We start from the raw sequence: 15,766 nt of genomic DNA, 5'->3' as shown, positions 1-15,766 counted from the left end.
AGGGTTAAGTCAACACATCAATGTTTAGGGCACGTGGAAAGCTGTTGGGAGTGGATGGGGTCTCTATTTAGACGCAAACGCATTGGATGAGGGGATATACATACATGGAATGATATGTGGGGGGTGGGGGGGGGCCGGACTAGGTGGAGGTTGTGGGTTTGAAGGAATAAATCATTAGAAAAAAAGGTTATTGGAAATTCAGAGAGATAAAAGACTGGAGAAGCCTGTAATTGCCTTAAAGATCAGACTACAAAGCATTACTGTGGATTTTACAAGGCCAGCCAGCAACAAAAGAGCGGTAATTTATGAGCTCAGCGTAAAAGAATAGCATAATTGCATTAAAAATTAATGCTAATGAGCACTAAAATGGGGAAGGTGGTTATTATGAAAGTTTGTATTCATCATCTTGGGCTTGAATGATAGCTGGTGCCTTGATTAATGGCTTAATTTCTATCAATTAGCAGGCAAAAAAATCTCCTGTGAGACAAGGGCAAATTGAGCATTGAATTACATATCTTGCTGCGGTTGGGGGGGGAGGTTCTGTGACTTGCCGCCTGTCAGGGAATAGACACTCTATGTGGGGTGGGGTGGGGGGGGATGTGTCAGAGAAAGTAAATGGTTTGTGGTAAGTTAATTATTTGCTTATGTGTCAGTAAAAAACGTGCAGTGAGCATCTACCGTGAGCCCTCTGTACGGACTACCCGCTGGTCCGAGCGGTTCTGACTAAGTTCTAAACAGTCTGCTGGTACAGTGCCGCCGCCCCCCCCCCCCCCCCCATCCTCATCCCGAAACCCCTGTCCGGTCCAAACGAGACTCTGCATCAGCCTCACATCACAGCCCGGCCCCAGGAAAACAGTTCAGATGCACCTCCGAGCCCCTGTATGCTGTTAAATCGTGGCTGTTTTACTGCTGCTCTGCGTGTTCTTACAGTGAGTATGTTACTCGTTTGTTTGATGGACGGCTTGTGTGATACTTACTGTTTACTTGCTGCCTACCTTTTCCCTTGTTTTTAGGCAGTGACATAATTAAATGCTGTTATATAGCAGCCATTAGCAAAGAAATTGTGGTTTGTGGCATTAGAAAGCTCTTTTACGTTTTCACTTATTTGTGACTCAGTTCAGCTGAAGGTTTCGCTCGAAAAGCAATACATTAATTTTGTTTTCTTATTTGTAGCTGATTTAATTATGAAAATCAATCAGCAGCAGTAATAATTTCCACTCCCTCCTTTATACAGCGACAGACCTTGTACCAAAGTCATGTTTTTTTCTTTCCACGTTACCGAAATCTGCTTGTCTGTTGTGTAACAGTGCCCTCTTCTGTATGAGGATTGCTACTGCATCAGCTGCCACTGAAGAGAGTCCTCCATGAATATTTCCGTTAATTCTTTTCGTGTTTTGCCCAGGCCCTCTGACAGCTGAGTGAATAGTTGTTAAGAAGCTATAGTAAATGATTATTACTGATGTATCGGTCACTTTTATGATTGTTTACAAACTGACTTTACAGCACCTATAACTTATAAGGAGTCGTAGACTTGTGTGTGGCCGATGGTCAGCTTCCTAAAAGACCAGCGAGTTAATAAGCGAAATTGGAACGGCCGCCCGCTTGGCCGTCTCCCCTTCCTGTGGCCTTGTCTCCAAAGGGCGCTCTTAGTAATGCCAGGATGATTGACTCGGCCTGCTAAATTAATTTCCCAGATAACGTGTCAATATTAAATATCAACTTTGACCTCCCGGGCCACAGCCTACCCGGCTCTGCATATCGACCCCCCCTTCCCCCTCCCTTCTCTGCAGCCCGCCGGGGCTCTCTCAAAGTCCATTATTTTTGATTTTCCTATGAAATACATATCTTTCCCACTGACATCTGACAAACAGCATATGGAAGTCATTTTATCTACCAATAATGTGTTTGTCAAAAAGTATGAGGTTTTAATAGGATCCTCTTCCTAGGCCGTCCACCCTCTAGCTGAGGAGTTTGTCATTGATATATCTCGATAGATTTCTCTGGGAACTGCTTTTTTTCCCGGTAATTGTACGCTCTCTGCCATTAAGGATCGCAGAAGCTAGATTTCCGTGCAATATTAATAGACGGCTGATTGAGAGGCGTCCGGCCACGAAGCTACATTAGGCTCCGGGCTCCGAACTGCGCTGCTGTCATGTGAAGGACAAGCCCCAGCCTACTAAAGGATATTGTGCCTGTTTAACTCTCCATCTGGCTTCAGAATCAAGGTAATAACTATTTTTGGGGCTCTGGTGTTCATTTCACTGTCCTCAAGCTACCGGACGTGCTGTCAAAACTTGAACGCTAATTCCGACTGTCAGTCAGTCAGTCGTTAAAGTCTCCACAGTGGAAAAATAACTAAAACGCCTCCTGCCTCTTTCCCTTAATCTGCCGTCATCGCTGTTGTCGCTTTTACAGATTTAGAAGGAAAAAAAAAACCATTTGGAAGTCGCCGCTTGGCTCGCACGCGGCAGAGGTGCAGAAACGGCACGTGTGAAAACGTGCGCCGAGCGAAACCAGAACAGATATTCATATATTCATTAAACACGCAGCCTGGGGAAGGAGAACGCGGCACGGCGCTTAGCGGATGAAATTAATTTCACTCATTAGTAGCAAATAAAAGCTTTGGCTTTGGGACAGGAATTCTGTCACTCTGCGTTCTGCAGACTACCGCTTTTCCACCGTTATATCCCAGCCTGTTACAGCGCGGCCAGGTTTCGGCATCATAAACACGGCCAGCACGCAGAGGGACAGATAGCGGAGAGATTTACAGGTCGATGGATGAAAGAATGAAGGGAGGATGAATGGGCAGCTGTGTCGATTGAAGGGTGGAGGTATTGATGGATTTCTGAATAGACTGTCAGGTAAAGAATAACTAACAGGTCTGTATATAATGGTTACAGAACACGGTTTGACGGGAGCGGGGGTCGTGTGCTCACTCGAGTGTAAAAACGTCAAAGGTTTCTAATACCAGAAGGTCACGTTTTGTGAGTAGGGCTGATAAACCCCTGAAATTGATATTTAAACTGTTGGATTAGGCTACATGAATATGATAACTGTGGATCCTGACCTGAGACCTTCAGGGAATTGCACCCAATAATTGCACCTTCTCATAACTATGAGTGAAGCAATATGTTTCCCACCTCTGAGGGGCCTCACAGCTCTCAGGCTGAACACACCTGGCACTAAAAGGCTCTGTGAATACGTGTAGAGATGTCTGGGGTCTGAATGTAGCTGAGGAGATTCTGGAACACGGCGTGATCAGAAGATGTGATCAGTTGTTGGAATGTGCTCGTGGTTAGAACTGCAGTGGAGGTCACTGTCCTATATCCAGGTCCAGGCCAGCAGAAAAAGTCGGGTCAGGCAGTGCTTGACAGACAGTGTGGCCCTGAAGGAGGGTCCGGTGCTGAGAGCGGAGCTCTGGCCTCAGGAATTGGGATGGGGAGCGTTGTGCTGCCTCTGCTGGTCACCTGCCCCGTGTGGCCTTCGGCGAGACTCGAGTCAAACCCCAGACGTTGTGGGAGACCTCTGGTTTCCACCAGCCAAGGAAGCAGGGGGGGACAGACAGAGAAAATGAAGGATTACTTTTTCAATTGTACGCGCTACATATTACATGAAAGACATCACATCCAGGGGAGCAAAATCAAATTCCCCCGCATGGGTGATCGGCACCGAGACGTGCGGCACACCTGCCACCGGTGCCGCGCAACAATGTGGTGATGGTCCGACTTCCCCCTCCCTCTTTTGTCTCCCCTTTTAGAGGAGGCGTCGCTGGAGGAGCAAGTAAGGAGGATAAAGGACATCGAAGCCATCGAGAGCGAGTCCTTTGTTGCTCAGGCTTTCAAATCAACCAGAGACGGCAAAAAGGTGGGCTCTCTCTCCAATGGCTTTATTTGATTTGGTCCATTTATTCCATCTGTCCGCAGATGAAATGAACAATTCCGTTTGAATGCTGTTGTGCGGGCGTCTGGTTTGGGAGTTGGTCTTTATCTGCTGGGTGCACAAAAGGGGAAGACAATCACAATAGGCAAAGTGGCCGCTGCCTTAGAGAACAGACACTTGGAAAGGTCCCCATTCTCCCCGGCGATACGGTCACAACGCAGAAGTCATTATTGAAATGAGCCAAGGAACGCAAAGCCATTTGATCTCAGGGTAATTGTTGCTGATCCATAGAGTTTCCAGCTGCAAATCGTTTGATTGCTTTACCCTTGGCGTTAGACTGGCTCTCTCCCCCCCTAATCCTTAGTGTGGCTCTTATGTATGTGGTTCAACAGAACCTTAAGGAAAAAAAGTCTTTGAAAAGTGGAGGGGGGGGGGGGGCTTCCTGAGGATTCATAGCCGATGTTTGTATGTCCATGGGCAGTCCTGAGGGGAAAACAGAGATATTTTGCCTCTCAGATAGCAATTAACATATTCAGAGTGCCATATGCTTTGACTTCCTGTTTCAAACGAGTTTTAATTAACAGTGACGCACTAAGGTAAAGCGGCAGTCAGCTGACTGTGAGAGTCTGCAACTGGAGCGCTTCACATTCACTTTGATGGAGCCGAGAAACGGCGAGATCAGCCTTTGTTTATCATCTAACGCACAGCTTGAGTTGTGAGGAAGGGGCATCTGTCAGACCCTTGCCTTTACTGCCATCTTGTGGACATTAAAGGAATGACACAACCCAGTCCTGGGCAGTACATTTTGGCCTCAGAAAACCAATATTTAAAAACAACCGATTAATATTTTTTCAATTAAAATTGCAGCCATACAAGGCATGGCATTGCTGTAGCAGTGTCTTCTGCAACACATTTATTTACGTACCTCCCCTGACATCTTTAGGTAAATTTCCTTCATTGTGAAGGAATGCCATTCTTTTAACCACTGCAAATCTTTGTTAGTATTTTGAGTCACTTTAATCGAGTTTGCTTAAATCTGTACAGTGTTTATGTGCTCTACTTTCTACTGGGGCATGCAGTGTGTAAGTGTAATGGGATAGAAGCCCAAACGGTGTGATTCATTGACAGGCTCACAGAGCGCTCGCTGGTCTACCCTGCGGCTCCCTTCTGCAGCTGTGGGGCCCTGTATCACTCTACAGTGCACTGTTCATATTTTCTGCTTTTTTTTTTAGTGAAATATGGAACTGAGGGTTGTGATGTGAAATAACTGTTGTGTGACCTGCAGGCAGCTGAACCAGCAGAAGTCAAACAGGAGTCCGATTCTGAGTCTGATGTTACCGCTGACAAGCTAGAGGTGTCCTTTCCCCTGACCATCCGTTACCAGGACAGTGACACGCTGGCTCACCCCAACGTAAGCCAATGCACATGTACATGCTGTGTTACATTCCTGAGGTTCACGTTTTATTCTCAAAATGCTGAACTCGCACCACAGTGCGCCGGCACTCAGCACCTGTAGGTGTGGTTGCCCACTCAGCTCCGGCCACGCGGGATCCACGGGAGCATCACCCTGCACAGCACCCGCTACTCACAGGACGGCAGACTATGGGGTGAAGCTGACATTGCCAATAGAGAAGAGGCAAAATTAAGCAGAGCTGATGGGTTTAATATTGCCGTGCAGAAGCTGGCAAAAGCTGCTGGGCGATTCATCTCCGGCACTCTGGCAATCCAGTTACCCGTGACGAATGCAGATCTCCCCCGACAGCCTGATCTATGGCTGCAATATGCCGAAGGCGGAGCAGGGAAATTAGGAATAATGATTCAATCATTTAAGCACCACAATGTACTGTATATACTGTAATTTCAAACTCGTTAGCGTCCGGCGGCACAACCGGGTTAGCAAGACTGACTATACGGAGTTCCCCCGCATGCGACCCGACACGCTGTTCGACATGCTCAGCCGCCAGGCGCAGGAGGATCGGCTACTGCGTGGGTCCGGGAAGCACAAGGCGTGGGCATGTGTCATTCTAGTCGCCTGCCGATGGGATTTCTGTCCTGTTCCTCGTTCCCTCCCCATGCTTTGGTTTGCTTTCTTTAATGTTGACTTTGCACGTCTTGCATTTGTGCATCTGCTTTTCAGTCTTGGGGTTCCCTTTTAGTAGTTAGCTTGTCGGATCCGTTAAGTATAGCTTTCCATCTTAAAACTAAAAAAAAGATCGAAAGGGCTTTTAATGCCACCCACATGTTTCATTAAATAGGAAACAGGTTTTCTGCTGATATGCTTATACAGAAACAGTGACCTGTTTTTTTGTCAGGAGTTTGGTGTTCTCTGTACCGTGATGCTGTTGTTGTTTAGATACTTTGTTTTTGCTGCTAGCAAATTTGCCTCCCTTTCCGCTTCTTGCCCTCCTGCAGCTGTTCATGGAGAAGGAGAAGGCGGAGGAGATGTGGATGAGCAGGCTGGTTGCTCTACGGCAGGAGAGGCTCATGGGTAGCCCTGTGCCCTGAGTGCAGCTGGATCCATCGAGACCCATCAGAGAAGTAGCCTGGCAGGATTAGTGCAGTGGGCTTCTGCAGTGAGGGTTTCTGTGAAGCTCACTGCTCACCCCTTTGTACCCAAGGACATTTTCATGTGGATAACCTGATCTGGGAATATGCCTCATTTGTTTCTGATTTCTACTGTAAATTGCAGTGTTTATGCTATGTTTTATTTTTGTGTTCTTTTAGGTTTTGTACCATGTTTTGATTCATTGTTATTGAAATAAACTTCCATCTCTACCAATTTAGTTATTATATGTCTTTTTGTCTTTATTTCAGAAGATGCTACCTTTATAACAGACTAACTGTAATTTGTGCAAAGTCAAATTTCCTGTACAGGAGCCGTAGTAAAGATATGAGAAATGTGTGTATACAAAGTTTGGTAATTCATCGTAATTATAACATTATACTGGAACACTAAAATAACAGCGCGATTTAATAAGTAAGTTTGTAATGAATTAAAATTAAAAACCGGTGCGATGACAGATTAGATCTAGAAATTTCGAGGGAATTATCGGGTGCGTTGCCATGACACCGTATCCACAACAGGGTGGAAAGATAAGCTCTGCGAATAACGGGCCAATCGACGCGCGCCATAGCGGTCAGCTGGTCCCCGGATAGTCGGCCGCGGCGCGTGCCGATGCCAGCCCGTGCCGAGAGTCCGGGGTAACGGTCACTTTGCGAAGAAGCTTCAGCGACACCGACCCTCCGCTGCCGGCCGCGCTTTTTCAGTCTTATCACCGGCGGAAATGTTTAACAGCCTGCTCCGGGACTTCGACGAAGACCCGTTTTTCTCGTAAGTGCGCCTCGGGGTTGTCATTCTCATACGTAAAATGTTTTTGGAAGTTTATTTCGGCTCTGCGGCGGTAATCCGACCCGTCAGGTGTTCGGGTGGCCCCAGTCACTCTACACGTCCCCGCCTGGCGCGGTGCTCCTAACGGTACCGGTTTTTTCCCGGGGCGCCTGCGTCTTTTATTGCATGCAGCTTCGTAAAACTGGTATAACTTAATATTCAACATGGTGAATAATCTGCAAAAAAATCAGTTAAACGTTTTATATTATAAATAGTTAAAAACTATATAAACTCTTTTGGTTGCCTTTTATGTAAAGTATATTTGTTTTTTTATTGCTATTCTTTTGTTGAATGAGATTTAAGTTAAAAGTCTACAGTTATATCCATATACTGCGCGTATATACGTTGATCAGTTTGCCTTAAGTCCCACACGCGTGTTATGTAATCGGCTTATGTTCCTTTTCGGTGTCTGTGGGTTTTGTTTTGGCCGCTTAATAACCGGTCTGCGCGCTGGCATTCGCGCCCTGTCGTGAACGCGCTGACTGAGCACATGTCCCAGCTTGCCAGGTGGGATGTGGCCCCAACAACATCTCTGTGGTGAGGATGCGTGGCCAGGGGAGTCAATTTTAGGGATGTAAAAATACCAACATGCTTCTCAGAATATCCCTTTGTGGGGGGTGGGGGGGCAGCTTTATGTGCAAGTGGGATTTACCCCTTTTGCATTAGAAGCCTGTGTTTAGTGTTGCTTTGCAAATTTCACAGTAGGCTTGGCCGGTATCATGCTAATACAGTAGTATGATGTAATACAGTATACTGTTGCATTTTCCTAAGGCAAATTGCATGCTGGGGGGACCCCAACACTGCATGGTGGTTTGGCCACCCCCTCACCCACCACTACTCCGCTCATCGAATTTTATTGGCAAGATTTAAAAATACCATATACTGCGGTATAATGTCTGGACGGTATGACTGATACCATTATATACCAAGTCTACTTAACCCACTGCACATATAAATTTATGAGCCTGGCTTATATTTGATGGCTTGGTCATTTTGGTTTGGAGCAGTTGGGGATGATTCTGGGGGTGTCATGGGGGTGATGAGGCTTTTCATTGTTTTTGTTAAGATGTGAAGAGCCACTGTGTGGCCATTTTGTCTTCCCCCTACCCCTCAGGGGCCAGTTTCAGGCACACAACGAGTGCGTGAGGCAGATGATGCGCAGCTTTTCAGATCCCTCCGGCCGCGACTTCATGCCCATGCTGACCGACGGACGAGGCCGGCTCAGGGCGGAGTCTCACGCCAACAGAAACCTCGCCCACAGGGTAGGTACATGGGTGTTGGGCTTACAGGAGGAGGCCTGGAAATCAGAAAAACTCTCCTGAGACCTGTTGCCAGAGTGGATTCCAGATAGAGGAATAATCTGTACTACCACCTTATTTTACCACAGTATGATGTGTACATTTTTATCAGCCTGGAATTTTAGGTTCATGTTTACAAGAAAAACACAAATTACTTCTACAAAATAACTCAAGATGTTGAAGATCACACCGCACAAGTTTAAAATGTGATTCAAAAAGTTCAATATGGGATGCTTTTGAAATGCCCCTCTCCTCCCTTATAAGCCTGTATTTCAGAAATTATGAGTAGGCATGAATTCTTCCTAAGAGGTCACCAGTCAGACATGGAGAAAACTCGATGGGGTTTGGCTCCATGGCCCTAAAGTCAGTTTCTCAGCTGGCGTATTTTGGCACATTTGTATAAGGAAGTTTTGACATGGTGCTCTGTGGTACATTTTTACCCAGAGAATTAAAAAGGGGCCACAGAGGCTGAGTGTGTGTCACTGTTACCTCACATTTCCCGCACCTCTGTGTGTGCAGCTCCCACAGTCCCAACACCTTCCCTTAGACTGATTCTCTAAAGTGCCTGTAGTGATCATGTGTCCATACAGGTTCTCTGTGATGAACTGGCATCCTGTTCACAACGTACCCTTGATTTGTGTCCTACGCTAGTTGGGATAGATTCCAGTGCCCCCCCCCCTCCAAAGACAGATGGAATAATAAAAAATCCTGTTTTCCAGTAACAAAGCCTGAAATAAGTCCCTGGAAGATGACGGGTAATTTTCTTGTAAAGTGCTGTCTGTAGATGTGCAGATCACACAGTGATCGACACCATCGGGGTGGTAAGGGCTGGTGGGGTAGCGGTCGCAGACAGGTGCCCCGTTTACTGGGGGCAGGGAGCTCACAGGCCTTTGTCGAGTTTTACGTTCATCTCAGCCCTGGGGGTGCAAGGCCTGAATAATTCTGTGGTTTGATCCCCTTGTGGCACGGCCCCTGAATGACCCACATGTTCTGCATCCAGGCAGATGAGTGAAATCGGTTCTAACAGTGTCTCCAAGGGAGTCAGTGTCTGGGTATCAAAAGGGGGCAGAGAAAAGAGCACAAAAGCCAAGGTTCGTCAGGGTCATGGATCCAGCACCCGGAGAAGAGCCTCAGCCCTGTAACCCAACACCCCACTGGCACTACTGTGCTTATGGAAGCTGTTAGCAGAGGGCAGGTCACAGAAGGGCAGGTGCCTGCCCATCCGTCTCCACCCTTTATCTTTAGCGGGGGGTGGTATTTATAGGCTTGCTGGCCCACGCCGTTTCATTGACATGTGGCTCTTTTGCTGAAATGGCCCTACAGTTCCTCTGAGGTCACGCTGTCCAAACATTCTGCACTGCACCCAGATCACATATTTTTATTAAAGGTCTCACTTGCTGTCTGTATGCTGCCTGCTGTCTGAGTGAAGTCGTCTTCCCAGGATCGCTTTGAGTGCTCCGTTAAGGGTTTCTGCACATTTCAGCAGATATCTGTCATCGGTATTCGGGTTCTCCTTTCACAGAATAATGATTCTGTATCTAGTGAGACAGAAAGTAATGGGAAAAACGGAAAACGAATCCTTAACCCCTTTAATGAAGGCGACCAGGAGGTGCTTCTGAAAAGTGCTGTCTATAAATGCTTCCCTCAGGCTCTTGTTAAAACAGAGGAGTGGAGTACAGAGTTGAAGGGCAGAACAGAGAAAGGGTGTTTAAATGGCGCATTGGAGTATAGGGGAGTGTTAGGACCACCTGCATCGCCACCCCGTGACAGTCAGCTGTACGCTCCGGATGCTGCAGGGAGCTAAACATGGCGGCTGCACCCTGTGCTAATCCTCCTGCTCTCCCTGTGTCCTGTCCGCTTATCCTTTATAATTACTTTGATTGGGTGGCAGTCACCCGACAGGCATGTGACCTTCCTTCTGCTGAGGATGCTTCCTTTTGCTGAACCCACTTACCCCTTCGCGGTGACGGCTCCATGACGCTGGCTAAGGAGGCCAGCCAGCCCACCGGGTCTCTGCTGAGCTGTTGTTGGAGGGGCAGGTCGCTTTTGTCCCTGCGGCCCCGCCCACATTAGTTCACACCTGTCCATTTAAGTCCCATTTGTCCATATCAGCCCAAAACCTACTTATATCTGTTGCCATCTCTTGCAGGGTTGGTAGCCATGACAGATTACTGCTTTCCTGCAGTTTCAGGCATGCTTTTGCAATCCCCTTCTGATACGCCCCCCCCATTCCACCCTACTCCACTCCACACACTAGTGGGCACTTTGCCCCGAGGACCTGCCATCTGGCCACATCCTCAGCCATCATGCTGGTGAAGCTGTAGGCTCCTCGATTCCATGGTGTTTGTTAATATCAGGTTTCCTTCCAGGCTCTTCTCTCAACAGCCAGATTTCTTAATATTGTGTTTCATAGGACGCTTTAAACTGGGCTGGGGGAAAGCAGGCAATGACTGGCAGTACCCATCTCTGCAGGCTACTTCACCTGAACACAGAGTGTGTGTGTGTTTGTGTGTGTGTCTGCACGTGTTTACCTGGCTATCAGTGTAATCAGAGCCTGCTTCACTAGCCTAAGCATGAGCCCTTTCCTGGTCTCCTTCATTCAGATGGCTGCAGCAGTGAAGGAGCCTCACATTTGCAGAATGAAGCTGGCTGTGGCCTTTAAAACGCCGCTCTGGGGTGTAGTGTGAGATGCCAGGCACTGACAGGCTGGTGGGGAGAGTGAGCCGACGGGTCGTGAGCCCTGCACTATCCCAGGCTTCGTGCAGCTCTGGCTGAGGCGCTAAAAATCACCACCTCCAGCTGGTGGCTTTCGCAGCCTAAAAATATGGCCCGTGCCCCTTGGGACTTTATTAGTTCATGAACCCTTGCACAAGTGTCAATAGTTTCATATCAGCATGACCTTTCAGAAAGAGCTGACGCTGTGACTTATCTGCATTGGAAGAGGGACCCATGTCTTTGCTAAGCCCCTGCTAATTACCCTGCACCTTCAGCATTGTTCTGTCCTGACACTGGCTGGCTCTGGGGCCTGTTGGTGCTGCCTTCTCTGCTATGTCAGAAAACCAGTCTGCTGTCCTTTGGCACAGAGGTACCTGTTTGTGCTGCTTACTGGGGTCAGCTTGACTGTAAGGCAGTTGAGGAGGCCTGTCAGGTGTAACCCTGGTTTCCTGTGTCATCAGGGAATGTACTTGTCTCTTTTGCCTTTCAGTGTTAATGACAGTTAATATGAGAAACCTTACCCTCTCTCTGCAGCTGACTGCTGGGATGCTCTGCCTTTTCCAGCTTGTTTTCTGGGTGCTTTTGGCATGGTCATACCAGCTTAACTCTCAGACTCTGTTTGTATCAGGTATAAGTATCTGTTATAACAGCAAATATATGAGGTCAACTGCACACACTGCGTGTGTGTGCTGGAGGAAGGTGTGAAGAACAGGCGTGTGTGTTCCTCTCTTGCTGGCTTTTTGGCCCACTGGCAATATTCATCAGTCTATTGGCCCAGCTGACGCATGCTAGCAGATTTGCAGCCCCTGGCAGAGGCCCAGGGTGGAGCTGAGATGGATTCCCTGAAGCTGTGTGGTCAGTTACAGGCCCTCATTGCAGCAATGGGATGATGTGTGGTCAGTTACAGGCCCTCATTACAGCAATGGGAAGCCACGTGGTCAGTTACAGGCCCTCATTACAGCAATGGGAAGCCGTGTGGTCAGTTACAGGCCCTCATTGCAGCAATGGGATGATGTGTGGTCAGTTACAGGCCCTCATTACAGCAATGGGAAGCCACGTGGTCAGTTACAGGCCCTCATTACAGCAATGGGAAGCCGTGTGGTCAGTTACAGGCCCTCATTACAGCAATGGGATGATGTGTGGTCAGTTACAGGCCCTCATTACAGCAATGGGAAGCCACGTGGTCAGTTACAGGCCCTCATTACAGCAATGGGAAGCCGTGTGGTCAGTTACAGGCCCTCATTGCAGCAATGGGAAGCCGTGTGGTCAGTTACAGGCCCTCATTGCAGCAATGGGAAGCCACATGGTCAGTTACATGCCCTCATTACAGCAACGGGAAGCCGTGTGGTCAGTTACAGGCCCTCATTACAGCAATGGGAAGCCATGTGGTCAGTTACAGGCCCTCATTGCAGCAATGGGAAGCCGTGTGGTCAGTTACAGGCCCTCATTACAGCAATGGGATGATGTGTGGTCAGTTACAGGCCCTCATTACAGCAATGGGAAGCCACGTGGTCAGTTACAGGCCCTCATTACAGCAATGGGAAGCCGTGTGGTCAGTTACAGGCCCTCATTACAGCAATGGGATGATGTGTGGTCAGTTACAGGCCCTCATTACAGCAATGGGAAGCCACGTGGTCAGTTACAGGCCCTCATTACAGCAATGGGAAGCCGTGTGGTCAGTTACAGGCCCTCATTGCAGCAATGGGAAGCTGTGTGGTCAGTTACAGGCCCTCATTACAGCAATGGGATGATGTGTGGTCAGTTACAGGCCCTCATTGCAGCAATGGGAAGCCGTGTGGTCAGTTACAGGCCCTCATTACAGCAATGGGATGATGTGTGGTCAGTTACAGGCCCTCATTACAGCAATGGGAAGCCGTGTGGTCAGTTACAGGCCCTCATTACAGCAATGGGAAGCCACGTGGTCAGTTACAGGCTTACACCACAGCCAAGGGAGCTTGTGTGGTCAGCCAGATCAATGTAAAACAGGCAGCAGAGGACCTAGGGTGCAATAGTACAAGCATAATTTATGGTACATTTCATTAGGAATACTTTATGAAGAATGGGGAACACCGTACTGTATGATTCATTCAAGATTGTAACAGAGAATTAATTTAAAGGGAGATTTACTCTGACCAACTGTAAGTTCTTTATTGCATAGGGGAATAAGTCTTCAATGTGATCATTGTATGTCATTCCCTCAAATGTAAAAAGAACTGGAGTCATATTGGTGGATGGAAGATGAATAGACCTAGAATGTTAACAGAATGAAACAGAGATGGTGGATTGTAAACTTCCTCTTCTCATTTCAGGATGTGGCCTTCAGGAGCCCTTTCAGTATGATGGACAACATGATGTCTCAGATGAGGAGCAGAATGGAGGAGGTGCACAGTAACTTTGTGAGTCACGGCATACTGTTTCCGATCCCTCACTCCAGATGTTTCTTCCCTTGTTGCTGCTGTCATTCTCCTATTCTGAACATTCACCTTGCATCTGCCAACACCAACATTTTCAGGACAGAACAGACTCTGCAGACTCCAGTGCCCACTCCTTCAGCTCATCCTCTGTGATGACCTACTCCAAAGTGGGCAGCGATCCGGCCAAGGTCTTCCAGGCCTCCAGCCAGATGCGCCGAGCCCCTGGGGGGGTAGGTACAGTGAAGGAGGTCTTTAAATGCGAAGAAGAATCTGGGATCAGTGATGACAGGGTCATGAACCCTAAGGGTTTTCAGACTAACCTGTGTTGTGCTGTTGTTTTGATAAAATGTCCAGATGCATACATTGACAAAAATTTAGGCCACTTTTTTGAAGGAAAGCATTCACTCAAATAATAGATTGAATTATTCCAAATTCACTGGAAGGTATAACACTCTAACTGGCCATCATTTAGATCTAATGACAATCTTTTTGGTTGGTTTTGAGTTCAGATTAAGGAGACCAGACGATGCATAAGGGATTCAGAGAGCGGCACGGAGAAGATGGCCATCGGACACCACATCCATGATCGGGGGCACGTAATCGAGAGGAGTCATAATCGGCAGACCGGGGCGAATGAGCTGAATCAGGACTTTCAGAATCTCGATGAATGTATGCATGAGTGCGATCTGACAGAAAGACATTCTCCCTCGGCCCCGCTTAGCCTGGCCTTTGAACCCTGTACCTTCATACCAAAACTGTGGCTGACCTTTCACATGTGTCCTTTATAGCTGAAGCGCAGTCTTTCGACCAGGAGTGGCAACGGGAAGTGTCCAAATTCCATTCATGTGCCCCCATGTCCCAGCTGGAAGCCCCCAGACCGAGAGCTGTACACCGTGCAGCCATCGCTGACTCATATGGTGCGAAGAGGTCAGTGGTCTGGGGTCGCTGCAGCGCGTAGCTCCCGATAAAAATAGATGTTTATCTGTTTACCGTTTCATTCACTGTGCTGGTGTTTTTTCCCAGAGACAAACGAGAGCCCAATGTAGGCAGAAAGAAAACATACATGGAGGAGCTGAACGTGAAGGGCACTGGAGTGAAAAAACAATAAGCAAAGGATGTGGGCAACAACATTCTGGTGATTTTACACGTGTCCAATGTGTCCAAGACAAGCTCCTCTCTCTCTTGACAGTCACCCATTAGCTGCCTGGTAGCCACTGACTTCACAGCCAGAGAGTGCTGTCTGAATCTGATCCACTCTGGCACTTTATCCATCCAAACAGCTGCATGTTCTAAACCTGAACTTCTGCACCGCAGTGTTTGTGGAGATGGTCATCGGCACATGCTCCGGGGATCAAGGAGTCATTTACCCTGCAGCTGCCAAAAAAACCCCACAAACAAAATACCAGGAACATGTTCTTTTTTCACTTATGAAATAAAGATACATTTTCTAAGATTTATCATGCTTTTAAATTATACAGCATTTCAGTTTAAACATGTATGCATAACATTTCCTTTTTCAGAATCAAAATGTACGTATGTTCAAGTTTATAGTTTCCAATGCACTTAGAGATACACTTTTCTGTTTGTATGTTTTGGCCATTGATCTTGTAATATCTACTATAAGATATATTTTATGGAAAAATGTCCATGAATACAGGTTTTATATTCTCACATGGTGTGTGTTGCTCTCCTTTAGTGTGAAGCTGTGCAGGGGTCTACCACACTTAATGACGAGGGAAAACGGACAGTTGAATGCTTAAATCTTATTTGTTAAAATATTTACAAAAATGAGTTTCTGGATTAAGCATTTTTGTAGCCAAATAAATCTTTAAAAATCATTCTACTGTGTTTGTGTTTATTGTTTGTCTGGGCACATTGTATGTAATTATTTCACCCTGATTTTATCTATCATTTTAGGGGTGTAGTACTACTACTGGAGCACAAGGTGGCATAGTAGCTACAAACATAGGCTTGTAACATAAAGGGTTCTGTTGGTGCACCCTTAAAATGTATTCATTTGCTCCAGTGAGCTTTCCAGGTGTATATATAGGTATAAACTATAAATAATGTTT

At 47.2% G+C, this 15,766-nt stretch overlaps 2 protein-coding genes across 2 annotated transcripts in view; both read left to right on the top strand.

Moving 5' to 3' along the window:
* The window catches only part of rsrc1 (arginine/serine-rich coiled-coil 1), an 87,181-nt gene extending 80,519 nt beyond the window's left edge, over positions 1-6,662 (top strand). The window contains exons 8-10 of the mRNA XM_023818162.2: positions 3,758-3,864; positions 5,165-5,290; positions 6,292-6,662. Of these exons, the coding sequence (XP_023673930.2) occupies positions 3,758-3,864; positions 5,165-5,290; positions 6,292-6,384 (326 nt within the window). The 3' untranslated portion in view covers positions 6,385-6,662. The remainder of the gene's footprint in view (positions 1-3,757; positions 3,865-5,164; positions 5,291-6,291) is intronic.
* A 354-nt stretch (positions 6,663-7,016) lies between these two features.
* mlf1 (myeloid leukemia factor 1) lies at positions 7,017-15,532 on the top strand. The gene is made up of 7 exons (XM_023818035.2): positions 7,017-7,210; positions 8,382-8,529; positions 13,590-13,676; positions 13,793-13,924; positions 14,204-14,363; positions 14,483-14,621; positions 14,718-15,532. Exons 1-7 carry the CDS (start codon positions 7,164-7,166, stop codon positions 14,800-14,802), a joined length of 798 nt encoding a protein of 265 aa, XP_023673803.1. The 5' UTR covers positions 7,017-7,163; the 3' UTR covers positions 14,803-15,532.
* The last annotated feature ends 234 nt before the right edge of the window (positions 15,533-15,766 follow it).

Source organism: Paramormyrops kingsleyae, chromosome 17 (assembly GCF_048594095.1).
Source record: "Paramormyrops kingsleyae isolate MSU_618 chromosome 17, PKINGS_0.4, whole genome shotgun sequence".
NCBI lineage: Eukaryota > Metazoa > Chordata > Actinopteri > Osteoglossiformes > Mormyridae > Paramormyrops > Paramormyrops kingsleyae.
Note: the sequence above shows the minus strand (reverse complement) of the source record. Positions and strands in the feature narration are given on the sequence as shown.